Here is a 17784-nt window from a genome sequence, read left to right as displayed (position 1 = left end):
CACGTATCACCTATATCCCTACTTGAATTGGATAAGAAAATGAGGAAGTTCATGTTAGATATTTGTTTCAACAAGCAGGATATTGACAATATGCCTGCCCTTCGCGCGGATGACATTAATAGGCTTTCTGGCTTACCTGGCATGTCAAACAACTTTCACTTGGAGTTTTCCACTCTTGCCTACGTATTCTTGTCTGAACCAGAAGAGCAGTCTCTCTTCTTTTATTTAAGAGACAAGCTGCTGAAGGTAAGTCTTGCTTCCTCTACTAAGTTTTTTTTTATGTGCCGGATCACAGTCTTAGAGATACTTCCATCATATACCCACATAAGGGTGATAAACGAAGTGTTGATGTCTTCAAGTACGAGTTAGATGCTCTATTGCCAAACCAAGAACTGTCTGACTCAATAATAAATTTTTACTTAAGGTTAGCTGTTGTACAATTTAATCTTTAGCTGTATAACTTCCACTATAAACAAACTCATAGCTAATTGAGTTAGTTGTATAGCACTACTACAAATGAGAACTTGGGCCACTGTAACACCCCGGTTTATAAAAGAAGTCCTCGTCAAGACATTCTCTAATAAAACGGACTGTTACCATCTCGGTTTCCCGAGGTAGTGAATAACAAATTAAACTCCAAGGCAATTTATGTAATATTTTAACTTAATTATTACAAATACTCTTTTCAACTCGAATTACAAGAACTGACATAAATAAAAGTGAAAGTCTTCTAGATGATGATCTAGCCACTAAGTCGTCTGATCCAATGTCTCACGCCCATCAAGCTCCCATCCTATCTCTTAAACCCGTCAAGTCTGCTCCCCATAAACGGATCATCACAGTGTTCACGAATACACAGGGTCAACCACGAGGTTGAGTAGGGAAAACAAAATAAGTACGACAACAAAATACATAACTCCATTTCCAATTCGTCACATCCTCCACCTCTCCATATCACAGACCCTGAATAATCTCCACACCGTATCACATACCCTGAATAATCTCCACACCGTATCACATACCCCCGAATAATCTCCACACCGTATCACATACCCCCTGAATAATCTCCACACCGTATCACATACCCCGAATAATCTCCACACCGTATCACATACCCCGAATAATCTCCACACCGTATCACATGCCCCGAATAATCTCCACACCGTATCACATACCCCCGAATAATCTCCACACCGTATCACATACCCTGAATAATCAATGATATCATACTCAATACGATCATCCTCCAACTCCAATGCATATGAATGCTCAAGATAAATTGATGCAACACAATATATATAAATCAATGAACTGATGAATCATGAAATCATGCCAGTTATCCGATATTGTAATATCATACTCAATATGATCACTTCAGTCAATCACCTTTCCGAATATAAATGATAACGTAAATCAACCACGAATCCAACCAACACAATTCAACAACAACGATATTAGGACAAGTGTATTTCCCTACCTCAATTGCCAGCAAATCCAATTAAGCAGTTAAGCAGTCCAGAAATAAAGCAATGAATTTGATTATCGATCCTTCACGAATCCGCCACCTAAAACAATTATAATATTTATAATTACTAACTACTAAATATGGAGATCTCTCAATTAGAAGTCTTCCCGAAATACAATCCCGACACCAAACTTATGCCCAATTGATAACTAAAATAACCCAATTAGTATTTGACCCAACTTCCCAAAATAGGAGGTTACTAAAGTAGAATTTCTTAGAATGGAAACTTTCCCGATAAAGTAGCCTTTTCTTTTTAACAACCCGACTCAAAAACCCGACTTGAATTATTTAACCGGCTCGGGAATTAAATTGGATAACTACTATGATAATTAAATGAATTATATGATTTATAAATACCCGGATCAATTCCTTAAACAACTTAAACAATCCCGTCTCAAAACCCGTCTCCAATCATTTAACTATTATTAATTATTATTTTATTTTAGGTACTCGGAATTTAAACCAACCCGATAATTTAAACTAATTATACGATTTTAAGAAAACCCGAATCCAACATCGAACAACTCAAATATTCCCGACTCAAAATATGTCTTTAATTAATTTACTTAGCTCGAGAATTAAATTAATTAATTATTTAAATAACTCGGAATTAAAACCACAACGATCAACTAATTAAAACCGTACACAACAATCAACAAACGACCTCACTTCGCCCTTGAACCACGCGCCCAACAGCTCCTCCCTAACGCCGGCAGCCACCAGGCCATGACACCAGGTCTGGCCTGGACACCACCGCTCACCACCACCGTGGTCGACTCACGCCGGTGAGTTGAACCACAGCCCTCAAACCACCCTGACGCAGACCCACACCGCATTCCTTCCCCCAACAGTCCCTGTTTTGCCACCGCCACTTGCCTGAACCCCCAAGCCACCACCACCACCAGGGTCATGGTCAACCCAAGACTCCCAGACGCACGGCGTCACCGGCTCGACCTCCCCCCAGTCTCCGGTGACGCCCCCACAACTCTTGCCTGACTCGCCTTTATAACCCGTACCCAAAACCACACTGACATCGACCTGTGCTGTTCCGTTCACCACACACGACGGCAGTCATCGAAACCACCACCACAAGACTCGACACGTACCACACAACCCAGAAACCCCATCAACAACCACCATAAACAAACCTATAAGACACAAAACAATCAACCAAATACCCGACCTTAATGCGAAAACAGAGGAGTTAAATGAATGCTTACCTTTACCGCCACCAAAACAACCACCAGGGTCACCCTAGGTCGTCGACAACCGTACCTAGCTCGTCCCTGCCGCACCGTCAACAGCCACTCTCTCTCTCTCTTTCTCACTTGTACAGTTGAGTGAGTAATCATGGTAGGGAAATGGTATGATTGTCGGTTTTAATGAGGAAGAAGAAGAACAATGAAGTATGGGTGTTGATGTAGGCGTGGAGTTGGTGTGGAGATTGATGTGAACAAGGGAGTATGGGTTGAATATAATAATCAAGCATGCCTATTTCTTGTCCCATGGCACGAAACACCACCCTAATACGGTTTCCCATAATTATTTTGGGTCCGATGTTTAATTATTTAATTTACCTTTCGAATCCTTATAAACCCGTCTTAATTAACTTAGCTCGATAACTTAACATAATTCTCGACTAACAATTAACCCGACATAACTAGTAATATAAATGTATAATAATTAATATAAAATAATATCCGTTTAATTAATTTTATTATATAAAAATACGGGGTATTACAGTCTTCCCCCCTTAAAATGAACTTCGTCCCGAAGTTCGCTCCCATACTCAACAACGGAAAGGTATTGTATACCGTACCAACAGACGTCACGCATTTCTAACTCGGTTAACACACTCTTTTGACACATCAATCAATCATAACAAATACGGAATGTTACATTCTGCCCTCCTAAAAATAAACTTCGTCCCGAAGTTTGACTCGTCTTTTCTTAACCCAACTAACTGCAACTAATAACTACCTGAGAACACAAATGTATAACAACTAAATACTCATCTGAGAGTACCATCATCCTCCATCTAAATTCCGATCTCAAACTCAACATAAACTCATTAACCATGGTCGCACTGGGCCGTAAACATAACTCGGCCCAAAGGCCCCACAACTCATAACTCAATACCAATAGTTTAATCACAAACATATCTCCCGTAATCATCACTCGGCTCATAGGCCACTCATAACTCATTACCAGCAGTTTAATCACACTCTCCTTTTACACATCAATTAACTAACAGAAGTAGTAACAAAACATATAGAACTCATTTGCATACGTACCCCACAACTAAACGTCAACTTGGTCGACTATCACCTACAAACAAGTGCAAATTAAGCATCAAGATTTTACAATCCTCCCCAACTAGAAACATGGTTACGTCCTCGTAACCTTCATTATTATAACAATGGTCTCAACTACTGCTAACAACTTAAAAAGGATAAAAGGTTCCCAACTCACGTTCCAGATAACTAGTTCTTACCAAAGACAATCGATATACAACTCTTTCAAGGATGCTACCGTTACCAGTAAAAATCATTAGTAATTATTCATCTCACCAATCATTGTAATTTCATACTTTAGAATATAAGGGATCAATCATCATAAGGAAAGAATTAGGGTCAACACTTTGGTAAATCGATCTTATTAAAATTTATACCCTAATAGGTCCAATCTAACTTTCCTTTACACAATCGTACAAATTCAGTCAAGACACGAATCACCGATAACAAATGAAGACAACCAGTTTCGCAAAGACTTATCATCCCAGAATTATTTTCAATCCTCATAACAATTAGGTTCGGTATTTATTCACGTATGACGAGTGCACATTGATTTGCGAATTTTACAACTTATTGGTCGAGTCGAACAGCCATATTGGAAAGTTAACGTACAAGACTATTATACACCAAAATTTCGTTCTTGGTTTTACATATATTTTGACTGTACCCAACACCATGGCATAAAAGATTAAATGTATTTAACTAAACCAGTTTTACAATTATCCCTTGCATATCATACTAATATCAACATACCTTGCTAACACATAACTCACTTAATCACCACATAACACTTCCCGTTTTGACATTCGTGTCCAACCACAACCCACCAATGCGCTATGTGAACGAACAACATGACTAACTTGACCCACCACTTGTGACTCCGTTCTAATTTCATTACTCCAGACTTAGCAACTATCATGAAACCATTCAACCAGACACTAGCTGGAAATCTCCTTCCGAATTTATACTCACACGACAAAATTTAGTTTCATTTTCAAAACCTTTACTTTCATATTGGACGGTGATTAAATTCTTAATATACTTCTTATAACATAGCCATCTATAGAATTCCTTTACAACTTACTACGAGACTCGAATTCAGGTAACTTAATTCAATTCCTTCCAACAAGACAAGCTTAGGTGCCGACTCATATATCATAATTTACAGGTTCATCTTATTCATTTTAATCCTATCTTTACTAATGAACGGCTATCACCTCAACATCAGGGTTTTAGTTGTGCTTCCTTACTCAGTTATATTCACGGCTCAATTAAACGTACTTTAACGACTATCCTTTAAACCAACGTGTATCATGTGAATCATCAAAGGGTTATCCCATTATAATATTGCCCACATAGTTATCATAAACAATCTTTATTAGAATATAATTAATAGTGATGACTCGAGAATCTAGATATACCAATCGTCGTATTATATCCAACAATTTCCTTTATATCATACTCCTACAATTGCAAGAATCTCTTTAGCATTTTATGACGATCTAATGACGATCATTTCCAATAAGAAATAGCACACTGTTTATTATCGTGTCACAGGTTTAGGTTCAATTGAAATCATTTATTGCGATGAAGATAATAATTATAACTATGGGCACACAACTCATATGGAAGACATTAGCATTCAGATGACACTCTACACGTGTGATCATTTAAACACAATCATTACTACCATCCATGTGTAAACTTTTAAACATAATCATTGTAATTATTCATGTGAGTATATTAGCACAATTAAATTAATATTTAACGCCGTCACTTACACGATATGACAATATGGTTTTATATTTATACATATATCCGACCACTATGCAAATATGATGAGCACGCAGAGATATCACAACGTGACAACTGTATATTAATATATGTAAACAACTGGACTCGTATAAACATTTCACCCTCGATTAAGAATCAATTTAAACTATTCAATTTCACTCATACTATCATGCCAAAAATATTATCAATTAGGTTTTAATTTTATCACTGGTTGAGATACATAACTACTGAACATGCCTGCTACTATCATCGTATAAGGACATTATGAATTCATTTTATTACAGCTCGTGAATTAATCAAACACTGTATGAAGACTCAACCTAGAACACACATTTTAAAAGTCATGTTTCACGTTGTAACTTTCAAAGATCACGAATAAATAACCGTTCGATTAAAACTTGATTCGTATTACTTTTACAAAACATGGAGAGTTAAAATCACAGGGAAAAGAATTAGGTTTAAAGCACAAGAATACCATTTTTAAAGAATTTTACGACTCAGTTGGCCCAACCAAACATGTGACAGCTATTGGTCCAAAACTTGGGTCAGTTTGCAAAACTTATTATTTAATATTGAGACATCAAGATTTTTCGTGGCTTATCAATTTGAAAACACATGTGAATTTTATGATCGGTGGAGTTGGAATTATGTGAGAATTATTAGTGCAATTTAAATGTGGATTTTTACAACATCATTGGTCAAGCGTCACTGCACAGAACTTCCTAACCACATCTTACTAAAATCTTTATTTCTCCTAATCCGTATATCATATAAGCATGAAACCAACGTCAAATGATCACTAACTCACGAGGTCAAGTTTCCCATAAAATTTTCATCGATAGGCAACAAACAGAAAAGAAATGGTAGTAAGGTCAATTAAAGAATAACATCAACCAAAACAAGTTTCATCACTAAGTTTTTCATTTACTATGTTCCAACTCTTACAACCACACTATTGTTACTAACCCATACCAACTTAGATCTCACACTGTACTTACGTAAACATATACCCCATAGAACCCCTTCGCATCTCGATCTACTCATTACATCTACATTACGATTGCTATGACTAAAAACAGGCAATTCAACTGCGTTTCTTATTACTATCACATTATTATATTAGCATGGCTTGGGATCACATAACCGCATATCACTAGACATAATGGTACTATCAGCACATCATTCAACATCGACCTAGGTAATTATCATCGACTTGCAATTATTTTCATGCTCACGACTAGCACAACACTCCATTGATTATTATCCTGAACCCAAAAAATTTATTTCTCATTTCCCAACATTATATGATCACGCCAGCGTTCATACAAAATACTTACCGCAGTGTTGTCCTGTAGTATGGTTAGAATATATAGGTCTTAAGGTATATATCACTCGATTATGCAGTAATCAATGCATCAATCAACACTTAGGCAATGATGTAGAAATCTCAGGTTCAACCTCAAGCAACTATTCTACCCTTTTCTCTCGTATACCCTCAGGTGGTCCGAGTCAAACTGAGAGGGCCACTGGTTCGGTGTGAGGGGGCCCCTAACTCAAACCTTACCTCAGTGTGCTCCTAACAGTTCTATCCCGGTGTTCATTTTATTTAGACACATCCTAGGTTCATTGGGCTCATTGGTTTAGGCCTGAGGATCGTTCGCTCTGATACCACTTTGTAACACCCCGGTTTATAAAAGAAGTCCTCGTCAAGACATTCTCTAATAAAACGGACTGTTACCATCTCGGTTTCCCGAGGTAGTGAATAACAAATTAAACTCCAAGGCAATTTATGTAATATTTTAACTTAATTATTACAAATACTCTTTTCAACTCGAATTACAAGAACTGACATAAATAAAAGTGAAAGTCTTCTAGATGATGATCTAGCCACTAAGTCGTCTGATCCAATGTCTCACGCCCATCAAGCTCCCATCCTATCTCTTAAACCCAAAGTCTGCTCCCCATAAAACGGATCATCACAGGTGTTCACGAATACACAGGGTCAACCACGAGGTTGAGTAGGGAAAACAAAATAAGTACGACAACAAAATACATAACTCCATTTCCAATTAAATCACATCCTCCACCTCTCCATATCACGGACCACTGAATAATCTCCACACCGTATCACATACCCTGAATAATCTCCACACCGTATCACATACCCTGAATAATCTCCACACCGTATCACATACCCTGAATAATCTCCACACCGTATCACATACCCTGAATAATCTCCACACCGTATCACATACCCTGAATAATCTCCACACCGTATCACATGCCCTGAATAATCTCCACACCGTATCACATACCCTGAATAATCTCCACACTGTATCACATACCCTGAATAATCAATGATATCATACTCAATACGATCATCCTCCAACTCCAATGCATATGAATGCTCAAGATAAATTGATGCAACACAATATATATAAATCAATGAACTGATGAATCATGAAATCATGCCAGTTATCCGATATTGTAATATCATACTCAATATGATCACTTCAGTCAATCACCTTTCCGAATATAAATGATAACGTAAATCAACCACGAATCCAACCAACACAATTCAACAACAACGATATTAGGACAAGTGTATTTCCCTACCTCAATTGCCAAAAATCCAATTAAGCGATTAAGCGATTCCAAAAATCCGAAATAAAGCAATGAATTTGATTATCGATCCTTCACGAATCCGCCACCTAAAACAATTATAATATTTATAATTACTAACTACTAAATATGGAGATCTCTCAATTAGAAGTCTTCCCGAAATACAATCCCGACACCAAACTTATGCCCAATTGATAACTAAAATAACCCAATTAGTATTTGACCCAACTTCCCAAAATAGGAGGTTACTAAAGTAGAATTTCTTAGAATGGAAACTTTCCCGATAAAGTAGCCTTTTCTTTTTAACAACCCGACTCAAAAACCCGACTTGAATTATTTAACCGGCTCGGGAATTAAATTGGATAACTACTATGATAATTAAATGAATTATATGATTTATAAATACCCGGATCAATTCCTTAAACAACTTAAACAATCCCGTCTCAAAACCCGTCTCCAATCATTTAACTATTATTAATTATTATTTTATTTTAGGTACTCGGAATTTAAACCAACCCGATAATTTAAACTAATTATACGATTTTAAGAAAACCCGAATCCAACATCGAACAACTCAAATATTCCCGACTCAAAATATGTCTTTAATTAATTTACTTAGCTCGAGAATTAAATTAATTAATTATTTAAATAACTCGGAATTAAAACCACAACGATCAACTAATTAAAACCGTACACAACAATCAACAAACGACCTCACTTCGCCCTTGAACCACGCGCCCAACAGCTCCTCCCTAACGCCGGCAGCCACCAGGCCATGACACCAGGTCTGGCCTGGACACCACCGCTCACCACCACCGTGGTCGACTCACGCCGGTGAGTTGAACCACAGCCCTCAAACCACCCTGACGCAGACCCACACCGCATTCCTTCCCCCAACAGTCCCTGTTTTGCCACCGCCACTTGCCTGAACCCCCAAGCCACCACCACCACCAGGGTCATGGTCAACCCAAGACTCCCAGACGCACGGCGTCACCGGCTCGACCTCCCCCCAGTCTCCGGTGACGCCCCCACAACTCTTGCCTGACTCGCCTTTATAACCCGTACCCAAAACCACACCGACATCGACCCGTCTTTGTTCCGTTCACCACACACGACGGCGCCATCGAAACCACCACCACAAGACTCGACACGTACCACACAACCCAGAAACCCCATCAACAACCACCATAAACAAACCTATAAGACACAAAACAATCAACCAAATACCCGACCTTAATGCGAAAACAGAGGAGTTAAATGAATGCTTACCTTTACCGCCACCAAAACAACCACCAGGGTCACCCTAGGTCGTCGACAACCGTACCTAGCTCGTCCCTGCCGCACCGTCAACAGCCACTCTCTCTCTCTCTTTCTCACTTGTACAGTTGAGTGAGTAATCATGGTAGGGAAATGGTATGATTGTCGGTTTTAATGAGGAAGAAGAAGAACAATGAAGTATGGGTGTTGATGTAGGCGTGGAGTTGGTGTGGAGATTGATGTGAACAAGGGAGTATGGGTTGAATATAATAATCAAGCATGCCTATTTCTTGTCCCATGGCACGAAACACCACCCTAATACGGTTTCCCATAATTATTTTGGGTCCGATGTTTAATTATTTAATTTACCTTTCGAATCCTTATAAACCCGTCTTAATTAACTTAGCTCGATAACTTAACATAATTCTCGACTAACAATTAACCCGACATAACTAGTAATATAAATGTATAATAATTAATATAAAATAATATCCGTTTAATTAATTTTATTATATAAAAATACGGGGTATTACAGCCACAGCTAAATTCGTGGCGCAAGTACTAAATTTCCGTGGCTAAATCATTTTGCCACGGGAATACCTACCGTGACGCAAGTGGCCGTGGCAAAGAGATAGCCACGGGAAAAACAAGAACGTGACTATTATTGATTTTTTTGCCACGGATTCTCTCGTGGCTAATAACTCCCATGGCCAAAAATATTTCCCGTGGCCAAAAACTAATTCCCATGGCCAAAAATATTTCCCGTGGCCAAAAACTAATTCCCATGGCAAACAATATATATGAAAATTAAATAAACAAAACGTAAAATAATTTGTTTTTGTTTTCACAATGGATATTTTATCATGTATGGAACCGTGACAATCTAGGTACTTGTTTCGCTAGTTAACTTGATTCATTTGAACGTTAACATGTTTTCACCAATCATGCATTTGTGCGCATCGGCTAGTTAACTTGATTCATTTGAACGTTAACATGTTTTCACCAATCATGCATCTGTGCGCATCGGAGAGGCTTCCCAGGAGATCACCCATCCCAACACTACTCTCACCTGAGCACGCTTAACCATAGAGTTCTTTTGATGTGCTACCGAAATTGAAAGTTAACTTTGTTGATATAATTAGCGCTTTGAATACTTTTAAGTTTATTTTTTTTCTTTCAAAATTTACCTTTAATACTATTTAATTACAAAAATGTTACATGATTTACAAATTTTTATGAGAAAAATATTATTTTGGCCTAAACAATCAAATTTTTTATGTTAACCTCCCGACTATAATTTTGACGTCATTTTTTTTTACTGAAGTCAGCAAAACCGTTTTCTCCAAAAAGTAAACTTAATTATGTTTTCCTAACATTTTTTTTATTTCTTTAGTTTATCAACATTCTTATTTTTATTTCTCGTGTACTCATTTTTGGATGAGAAGCGGTTTAATCGACTAGCACTTCTTAACCCAGGCTAAACTTTGGATGAGAAGCGGTTTATTTTTATTTCTCGTGTACTCATTTTTGGATAAGGTCATCTACAAAAAGCACTCTTTAACACGGAAACAATAAAAGTAAGCAATACGATTATTGAAAGCAAGAACACAAGCAATATCAAGCTTTTGGATGAAAGCGGTTTAATCGACTAGCACCTCTCATATAGGCAAATTTGATTATTTGGTCTTGGTAGCACTATACATTGAATGTGTAGAATAGCGATATGTTTTCTAAACGCCTAAAAACATATCTTAAACTAAAAACGAGACTCCAAGATTCGACACGCAGGAAGTAGTCTTGGAGTACTAAATGAAACTAAAAACAGAAATTACAATACATAATTACAAATAAGAAATCTAAGGGTTCGAAGTGGAAGGACCGCGCGCGCACTTTTCAGGGATTATGCGGCTAAATGTGCGGCTCCTTACACACAGCACAACCAAATGCATAGAAACAAATAGAAAAATTAGGTTACCGGTTTAAAAACCAATCTCCGATTTTGAATTTACGTTATCTTTTATTTATAGTTTAAAAAAAAAAAGCGGTCTCCGTTTTTGAACTTTCTACAACCGATTCCGCTCCGTTTTTATAGTAAAACATCCGGTTCAGTTACGGCACCGAAAAAACAAAACGAATGTTCAGACTCCATAATTTGGTTTTCGGTTTGAAAATACGGTTCTTACTTTTTTACTAACCCTACTCACGAGTATAAAATTTTAAAATAGTTGAGCTCCTCAATGATTTTAACTTCCAAAGCAACGTAATGAAATATTCGAGTTATACTCTTTAAAAAAATCAAGTTTCATGTGATTCGTGAGCATACTCGAAATATGATGAATATTGTTGTGTTGTTAGGTGGTTACCTAAAAATGTAAAACGGTCACAAATAGTATAAAATAATTCACTAATAAAAAATGTGTCGGTAAATACTAAGGGGGTGTTTGGTACGGGAAAGGGTAAGGGAATGAAATCAAGAAAGGGTAAGAAGGGGAAAGGTATGAGATCACTCCTAATATCCTTTATTGTTTGGTTGGATAATAAAGAGAAAGGTAATCGTCACCATTAAAACTAACTCCACCACCTGCCACCGCCATCATGCACCAACTGTCACCACTACCCACACCGAGACCACCAACAGTAGCGTCACCGACGGCCCACCGTCGTTCTCTCACCGACAACCACCTTGTTGTTCCCCTATCCCTTGTCGGACACCAAAACCCAAAGCCTCACAAACAATTAAAAATAAGCCAACACCCACGAAACTCCTCCCTCACCCTAATAAACACAAGATCTGGTGTTGGGGAAGAGAGGTTATCGGCGAGGGAGGGAGTTTCGGTGGGATGGGAAAGTTATTGAAGGTGTTGGTGTGGTGTTTAGTGGTTGGGGATGTGGGTCCAAATGGAAAGCAAGGGTGGCGTGGGGCACCGGTGAGTGCGCCGGTGAGTGGGCCGAAATGAGGGACCGCCGGCGTCGCTGATGGTGGTTGTGTTGGTGGAAGTGGTTGACGGTGGGTGTTGGTGGAAGTGGTTGACAGTTGCTGTTGGTGGCACTAGTGGAAGGGAGTAGAAGGGAAAGGGGGTTATGGGGTTACCGGGGGGAGGGGGTAAGGGTGAGTATGGTTTTGGGGGTAAGGGAGGGTATGGGTTACCCTTTGATTGTGTCAAACAAACAACAACAAACGGAATCGTCCCATTTGATTCTCTTTCCCTTTCCTAAAGCCCCCGAACCAAACGCCCCCTAAGAACATACACAACTAACTTAACTAACCACTTATACTCTTATAGACTTATATCATGTTTTAACCAGAAAAATGGTTATTATTTAGGGTCATACTCGTTCATAACATGATTTACTCAATTATGGACATGAATTTTCCTAAAAAAAAAGTTATGGACATGAATTACCATTATACCCTTATCATTTTTACATCCTACTTCAATCCAATAAATCTATCAATTACTCACACCAACCACCGGTAAGATTAGCCACCGCACCACCCACCACCACATCTCCTCTCCCGCTACCGATCATTCCGATTATCGCGAAAGTGGCAATTTGCCCCCTTAACTTTGTTCAATGGTGAAATTAGGCCCCTTAACTTTCAATTGTAGTAATCAAGCCTCATAACTTTAACAAAAAGTGAAATTCAACCCCAATTTTTATTTTTCACTTAAATTTCAACAAAAATTCATTTTATATTTATATTATACAACAAATAATACATAAAAATTACTAATTTTAACTTTATTAATTTATATAAGTTTAATTATTCATCTAAAGAATAATTTTACATTCATCTATAATAAACAACATAAGAATATGATAAAATTTTACGAACTATTCTTACATTTATAATAAATTGTCTAAAATTGTAAAATTATAAAAAATACTCGTTATTACAATTATAGATTGTATAAAATTTATAAGGTTACAAAAAATAAATTTTATATTTAATTAATTGGATTATAAAAATGAATTTTTGTTGAAATTTAAGTAAAAAATAAAAATTGGGGTTGAATTTCAACTTTTTTTAAAGTTATGGGGTTTGATTGCTACAGTTGAAAGTTAAGGGGCCTAATTTAACCATTGAACAAAGTTAAGGGGGCAAATTGCCACTTTCGCGATCCTATTATGGGTAAATAAGAGTTTTCTCCATTTTTACCCACATCTCCATGATTTCTCCGAGTTTAGGCAAAACTCAGGTTCAATAATTAATCTGGTGAACGATACGTCTGTTCACGTAATTCCTAGCTCTCTATCTGTTTTCTAACCCAAAATGGCCTCTTAGAAAGCTACACATCTAAAAGTGAGCCTGATTTATGAAGAATTCACTAAAGAAGCGATCTCGAAAAACCAATCTACCAGTTTGTTTTCAACAAGTAGGCATCGCTCAATCGTTGAAGTTTTGAATCAAATTTTAAACAATAATATGTAGGAGCAACAACTATCGCAAAGTTTTATCCCACAAATACATGCATTCAAATGATTCTTTACCTCTCCACAAATACACATGACTTAATTAAATTTTCTTCCTCTAATGTGAATCTGTAAAGTTATCAAACCACTCTAATTTCTTCAAACCCTAATTTCATTAGTCTAAATTAATTTAATCTTCCCAATTTAATACATCATGGACATACGCCTTAGTCAAGGATAGCATTTCTTGGGTGAAAGCAATGTGTGTACATGATGACGAAGTTCAGTGCAATCAAATACATACTTGACCGGGAAAAACACAAAGCGCTGGTTGGCCAGATTGAAACGGAACACAGCATACTCCCCGTCAACAATATAGTAAAACCAGAAGATATCATCAATCAACATAACAGGATTGTAGTAACGGCAATCTCTAGGAAACAACTCTTTTCTAACCGTGCTTAAAATTTCGTTTATTTTGATCCCGGCCAATCCAGTCCACTTCCCAGCTTTAATGTCTGTCAATTTCCAGAGCCTCCATTTAGCTCCGTCTATCTGTTCCTGTATTATGCCTAGACCAACTCCCAAGCTTATAAAACTGCTCTGTTGAAGCCACCGAGAAAAGTTATCTGGCTTAGGAAGATGATAAATAGTTTCAGTGTCAATATCCATGGCAAAACAAGGGTAACTGAAACTACACCAACACAACATTCCAGCAATAAAGCGTGGAATAACCGTGGGTAGACACTCCATCTCTGAGTTACCTCGAAGATCGATTAATCTCCAAGCTTTATCAATGCCTAAAGTAAACACAATCACATGTCTTTTTGGAGAATGATCTTCATCACAAACAGTCACCACCACTTTATAATGACCACAGGAAGTAATTGCAAAACCGATACTTGAGATCAAAGCTTTCAACCCGTGCACGGGGGGCAGATTAATTTTGACTTTTGTCAGAGGATTAATCACACTTATTATTTGTAGGTTAGTCAAATCATGAAACAAGACTAACCCATTAATGGAACCATAAATTCTGGCACGAAAGGGAAATGCAATTTTTGTTGAATTGTCTCCCTCAATATAGTAAATATAATGTAGCTTTATCGGGTTTTGAATAAGAAGACCGGCAGAAGACGATTGATAATGGGCTTTAATGAAACGAGGGTCGTTAACTACATCGTTCCACTGCTTGCAGACATATCTCACAACCTGATGCAGGATTTTAGCGGGAACAAGAAGTAGGATGTTGAATATTATCTCACTGGGAAGATAAAGAATGCATTTTAGTCGCTTGTTTAGCTTGGAGGGAGCAAGTTGTGCAACAATAGCTTTGTCCTGAGAAATCAAGTTTCGCATGCAGGGAGCAAGTCGTGGAACAATAGCTTTGTCCTGAAAAATCAAGTTAAACACTGATATACGGATGGGTGCAACAGCAACAATCAGACATTCTAATAACAAATGAATCATTATACGTCCATAAAATTGTTGTTTTAACACTAGTCAGGGCACATTGTGCAGCTAATGGACATAAAGGAAACGCGAAGCCGAACTACAGTAACTTCTCCTGGTATCCCTACCTGGTTATTATGCTTCATTTCAGTGATACATATATGTGTCTGAACAAAGGACGCTAGCAGGGATTCAGAGGTTCTTGGAGACAGAAATTATAAGCTAAAGGATGATTCAAGTCGGAAATCTAAAAATAATAGACGAAAGACAAACTATAAGTGCAGCAAGTCTTGATACAAGCGTCTCACAAGCCCCTTTCATTTTCAACATTATTTAAATTGGTTGGGGGTGCAGGCATAACTTGTGACCGTCACAACTCACAAGTAAGAATTTGTGAAAAATGTGATAGTTGCACAAACAAAGCAAAGCAAATCAAATGGATCGGGAATGTTTCTAAGAATGAAGTAAGTAATTGAAAAAATAAGGGGAAAAAACCTGAGGATGAGAAGAAACAGAAGAATGGGCAGCGTGGCGACCAAATTTCCAGCGCGTGGGATATCGATGATGATGAGGAGGATCTACTTCAGCCATTGCCGTCAGCCTCTTCCTTACTTCCATTACTTTCCCTGGGATTCAAATGTCACCCAGTGTCACCACTGCACCTGCCCTGTCAATTTAGGGCTGCCTCTTCAGGTGATTTTTAATGACAGTAAGAAGACCGCGATTCTGTTCACCTAAAAACACCCAATGCAGCTTTCCAATCATCCCTAAAACGAAGTAGCGACAAATCGACAAAATCAGGACTTAAACTAGAACTCTCACAAAACTCATCATTCGCCAACGAACTCGAAATCTTCTCCTCACTCCTAAGTCCTACCTCCATGATTTCTGTTGGCAACCACTTCAACCTCAGATTATCTTAATTTCCCCCCAAAATTGGCCAATTGGGAAAGTACAACAACCCTAAATTTCAATATAACAATTAACAACAATCATACTTCAAACTAATTGCAGATTTAATCAACAAATTCCTAAACCCTCATTATAATTATGTCTAATACACAACCTCATCAACAAATTCCTAAACCCTTTATTCAAATTATGTCTATTACAAAACATCAACCACAAATGCTGCATTTTGAGTGATTATAAACAATTTCCTGTACAATAAAACCAACTAAATCAAATAAAAACTACTAAAAATCCAAACTTTTTTTACAACATACATAATTAAGCCAAGACAGTAAATTCCCAGATTTTTAATTACAGTCCTAATTCCTAATTAAAGTTAAAAACAAACAGTAAGATAATATTGTTGCAAAGTTGGCATTAAAGATTACCTGAATTTTAATTAAGCCAAAGAATACAAGCACCGGAAAATGAAATTACTTCCGAGTTTGAAACAAAATGTTAGCGAGGAAGAAATACAATGGGCGTCGCTCAGTTTCGAACCTGAGACGGGTGAGACCGTAGTGTCCTTCGTCAAGGGTCAAAGAGTCAAGACTAGGGAACTAGTATACCATTTGGTCTGGAGTCTAGACCGAACCCGGACAAATTTTATTTAGGTCCAGTCTTCGTCCTCATGTTTTTTGAGGTTTCGGATTTCGGTCCGGTCCGCATCAAAACCGGATATTTTATTTTTTTTGAGGGAACTAGTATACCTTAAAAATATTATAGACCGAATTTTATGTTTCTGAAAAGTAATCATTAAAATATTATAAAGCAAATGATAATTTTATCTCCACAAGACATCATAAAATAATATTACAATTGTTTTCGTAAAATAAATGTCTAATTATTCGACGACATTTTAATTTAGTAAAACTCAGGCGCGGTTTGGTAAACAACATATTGGCCAATTTAGTTCCGCACTGTAAAAATGACCGCCTCGATTTTATTTAGGTCCGGTCCGGTCCTTATCCTTATTTTTTTCGAGGTTTCAGACTTCGGTTTGGTCCGCACCGAAACCGGATTTTAGGTACGGCGAATGGACCGAACTTTATGTTTCTGAAAACTAATCATTAAAATATTATAAAGAAAATGATAATTTTATGTCCACGAGACCTCATAAATTAATATTACAATTGCTTTTGTAAAAGAAATATTATTCAACGATATTTAATTTAGTAAAACTTAATTGTAATTATCACAAATAGGGGCAGAACTAGGAATTCAATTTACTTAGGGCTGGATTTTTTAAAAATATATCACCTTCGTAATCTTGGAGTCAATTGTAAAAAAATTACAAAGCACAAGTTATTATTCTTCCGTGTATGTCATTTGTTTACCTTTATTTAAAGTATTGTTTGCAAAGAATAAAAAAAAAAGGTAAACAAATAGTTGGGACGAAAGAAATTTTTAATGATATTGTACTATCTGAACTCATCTTACTAGAGACTTTGAAGTTATTCAACTGTTGAATGC

General features: G+C 37.2%; 1 protein-coding gene and 1 long non-coding RNA gene across 3 annotated transcripts; both read right to left on the bottom strand.

The window, feature by feature from the left end:
* Positions 1-629: 629 nt before the first annotated feature.
* On the bottom strand, positions 630-1632 carry LOC141632653 (uncharacterized). Its single transcript, XR_012537808.1, has 2 exons — positions 1478-1632; positions 630-815 (listed from the first exon to the last, which is right to left on the bottom strand). It is a non-coding gene; the product is annotated as an uncharacterized LOC141632653 (long non-coding RNA).
* A 12315-nt stretch (positions 1633-13947) lies between these two features.
* Positions 13948-16890, bottom strand: LOC141644341 (uncharacterized). 2 transcript variants are annotated; one of them, XM_074453843.1, is made up of 3 exons: positions 16701-16890; positions 15856-16323; positions 13948-15300 (listed from the first exon to the last, which is right to left on the bottom strand). In XM_074453843.1, the coding sequence occupies exons 2-3, from the start codon at positions 15976-15978 to the stop codon at positions 14140-14142; spliced, it is 1284 nt and encodes a 427-aa protein (XP_074309944.1). In that variant the 5' UTR covers positions 15979-16323; positions 16701-16890; the 3' UTR covers positions 13948-14139. The 2 variants fall into 2 exon arrangements, with proteins under 2 accessions (XP_074309944.1, XP_074309943.1); XM_074453842.1 differs by having other exon boundaries at positions 15856-16127; positions 16701-16838.
* Between the last annotated feature and the right edge of the window lie 894 nt (positions 16891-17784).

Source organism: Silene latifolia, chromosome 2 (genome assembly GCF_048544455.1).
Source record: "Silene latifolia isolate original U9 population chromosome 2, ASM4854445v1, whole genome shotgun sequence".
NCBI lineage: Eukaryota > Viridiplantae > Streptophyta > Magnoliopsida > Caryophyllales > Caryophyllaceae > Silene > Silene latifolia.
Note: the sequence above shows the minus strand (reverse complement) of the source record. Positions and strands in the feature narration are given on the sequence as shown.

Bases quoted from the DNA above. Each gene is read 5' to 3' on its own strand.
- LOC141644341 (XM_074453843.1), bottom strand. From the start codon at position 15,978: ATGGAAGTAAGGAAGAGGCTGACGGCAATGGCTGAAGTAGATCCTCCT. The intron at 15,301-15,855 runs GTTTTTTCCCCT...TTGATTTTTCAG, and splicing joins CTGTTTCTTCTCATCCTCAG to GACAAAGCTATTGTTCCACG.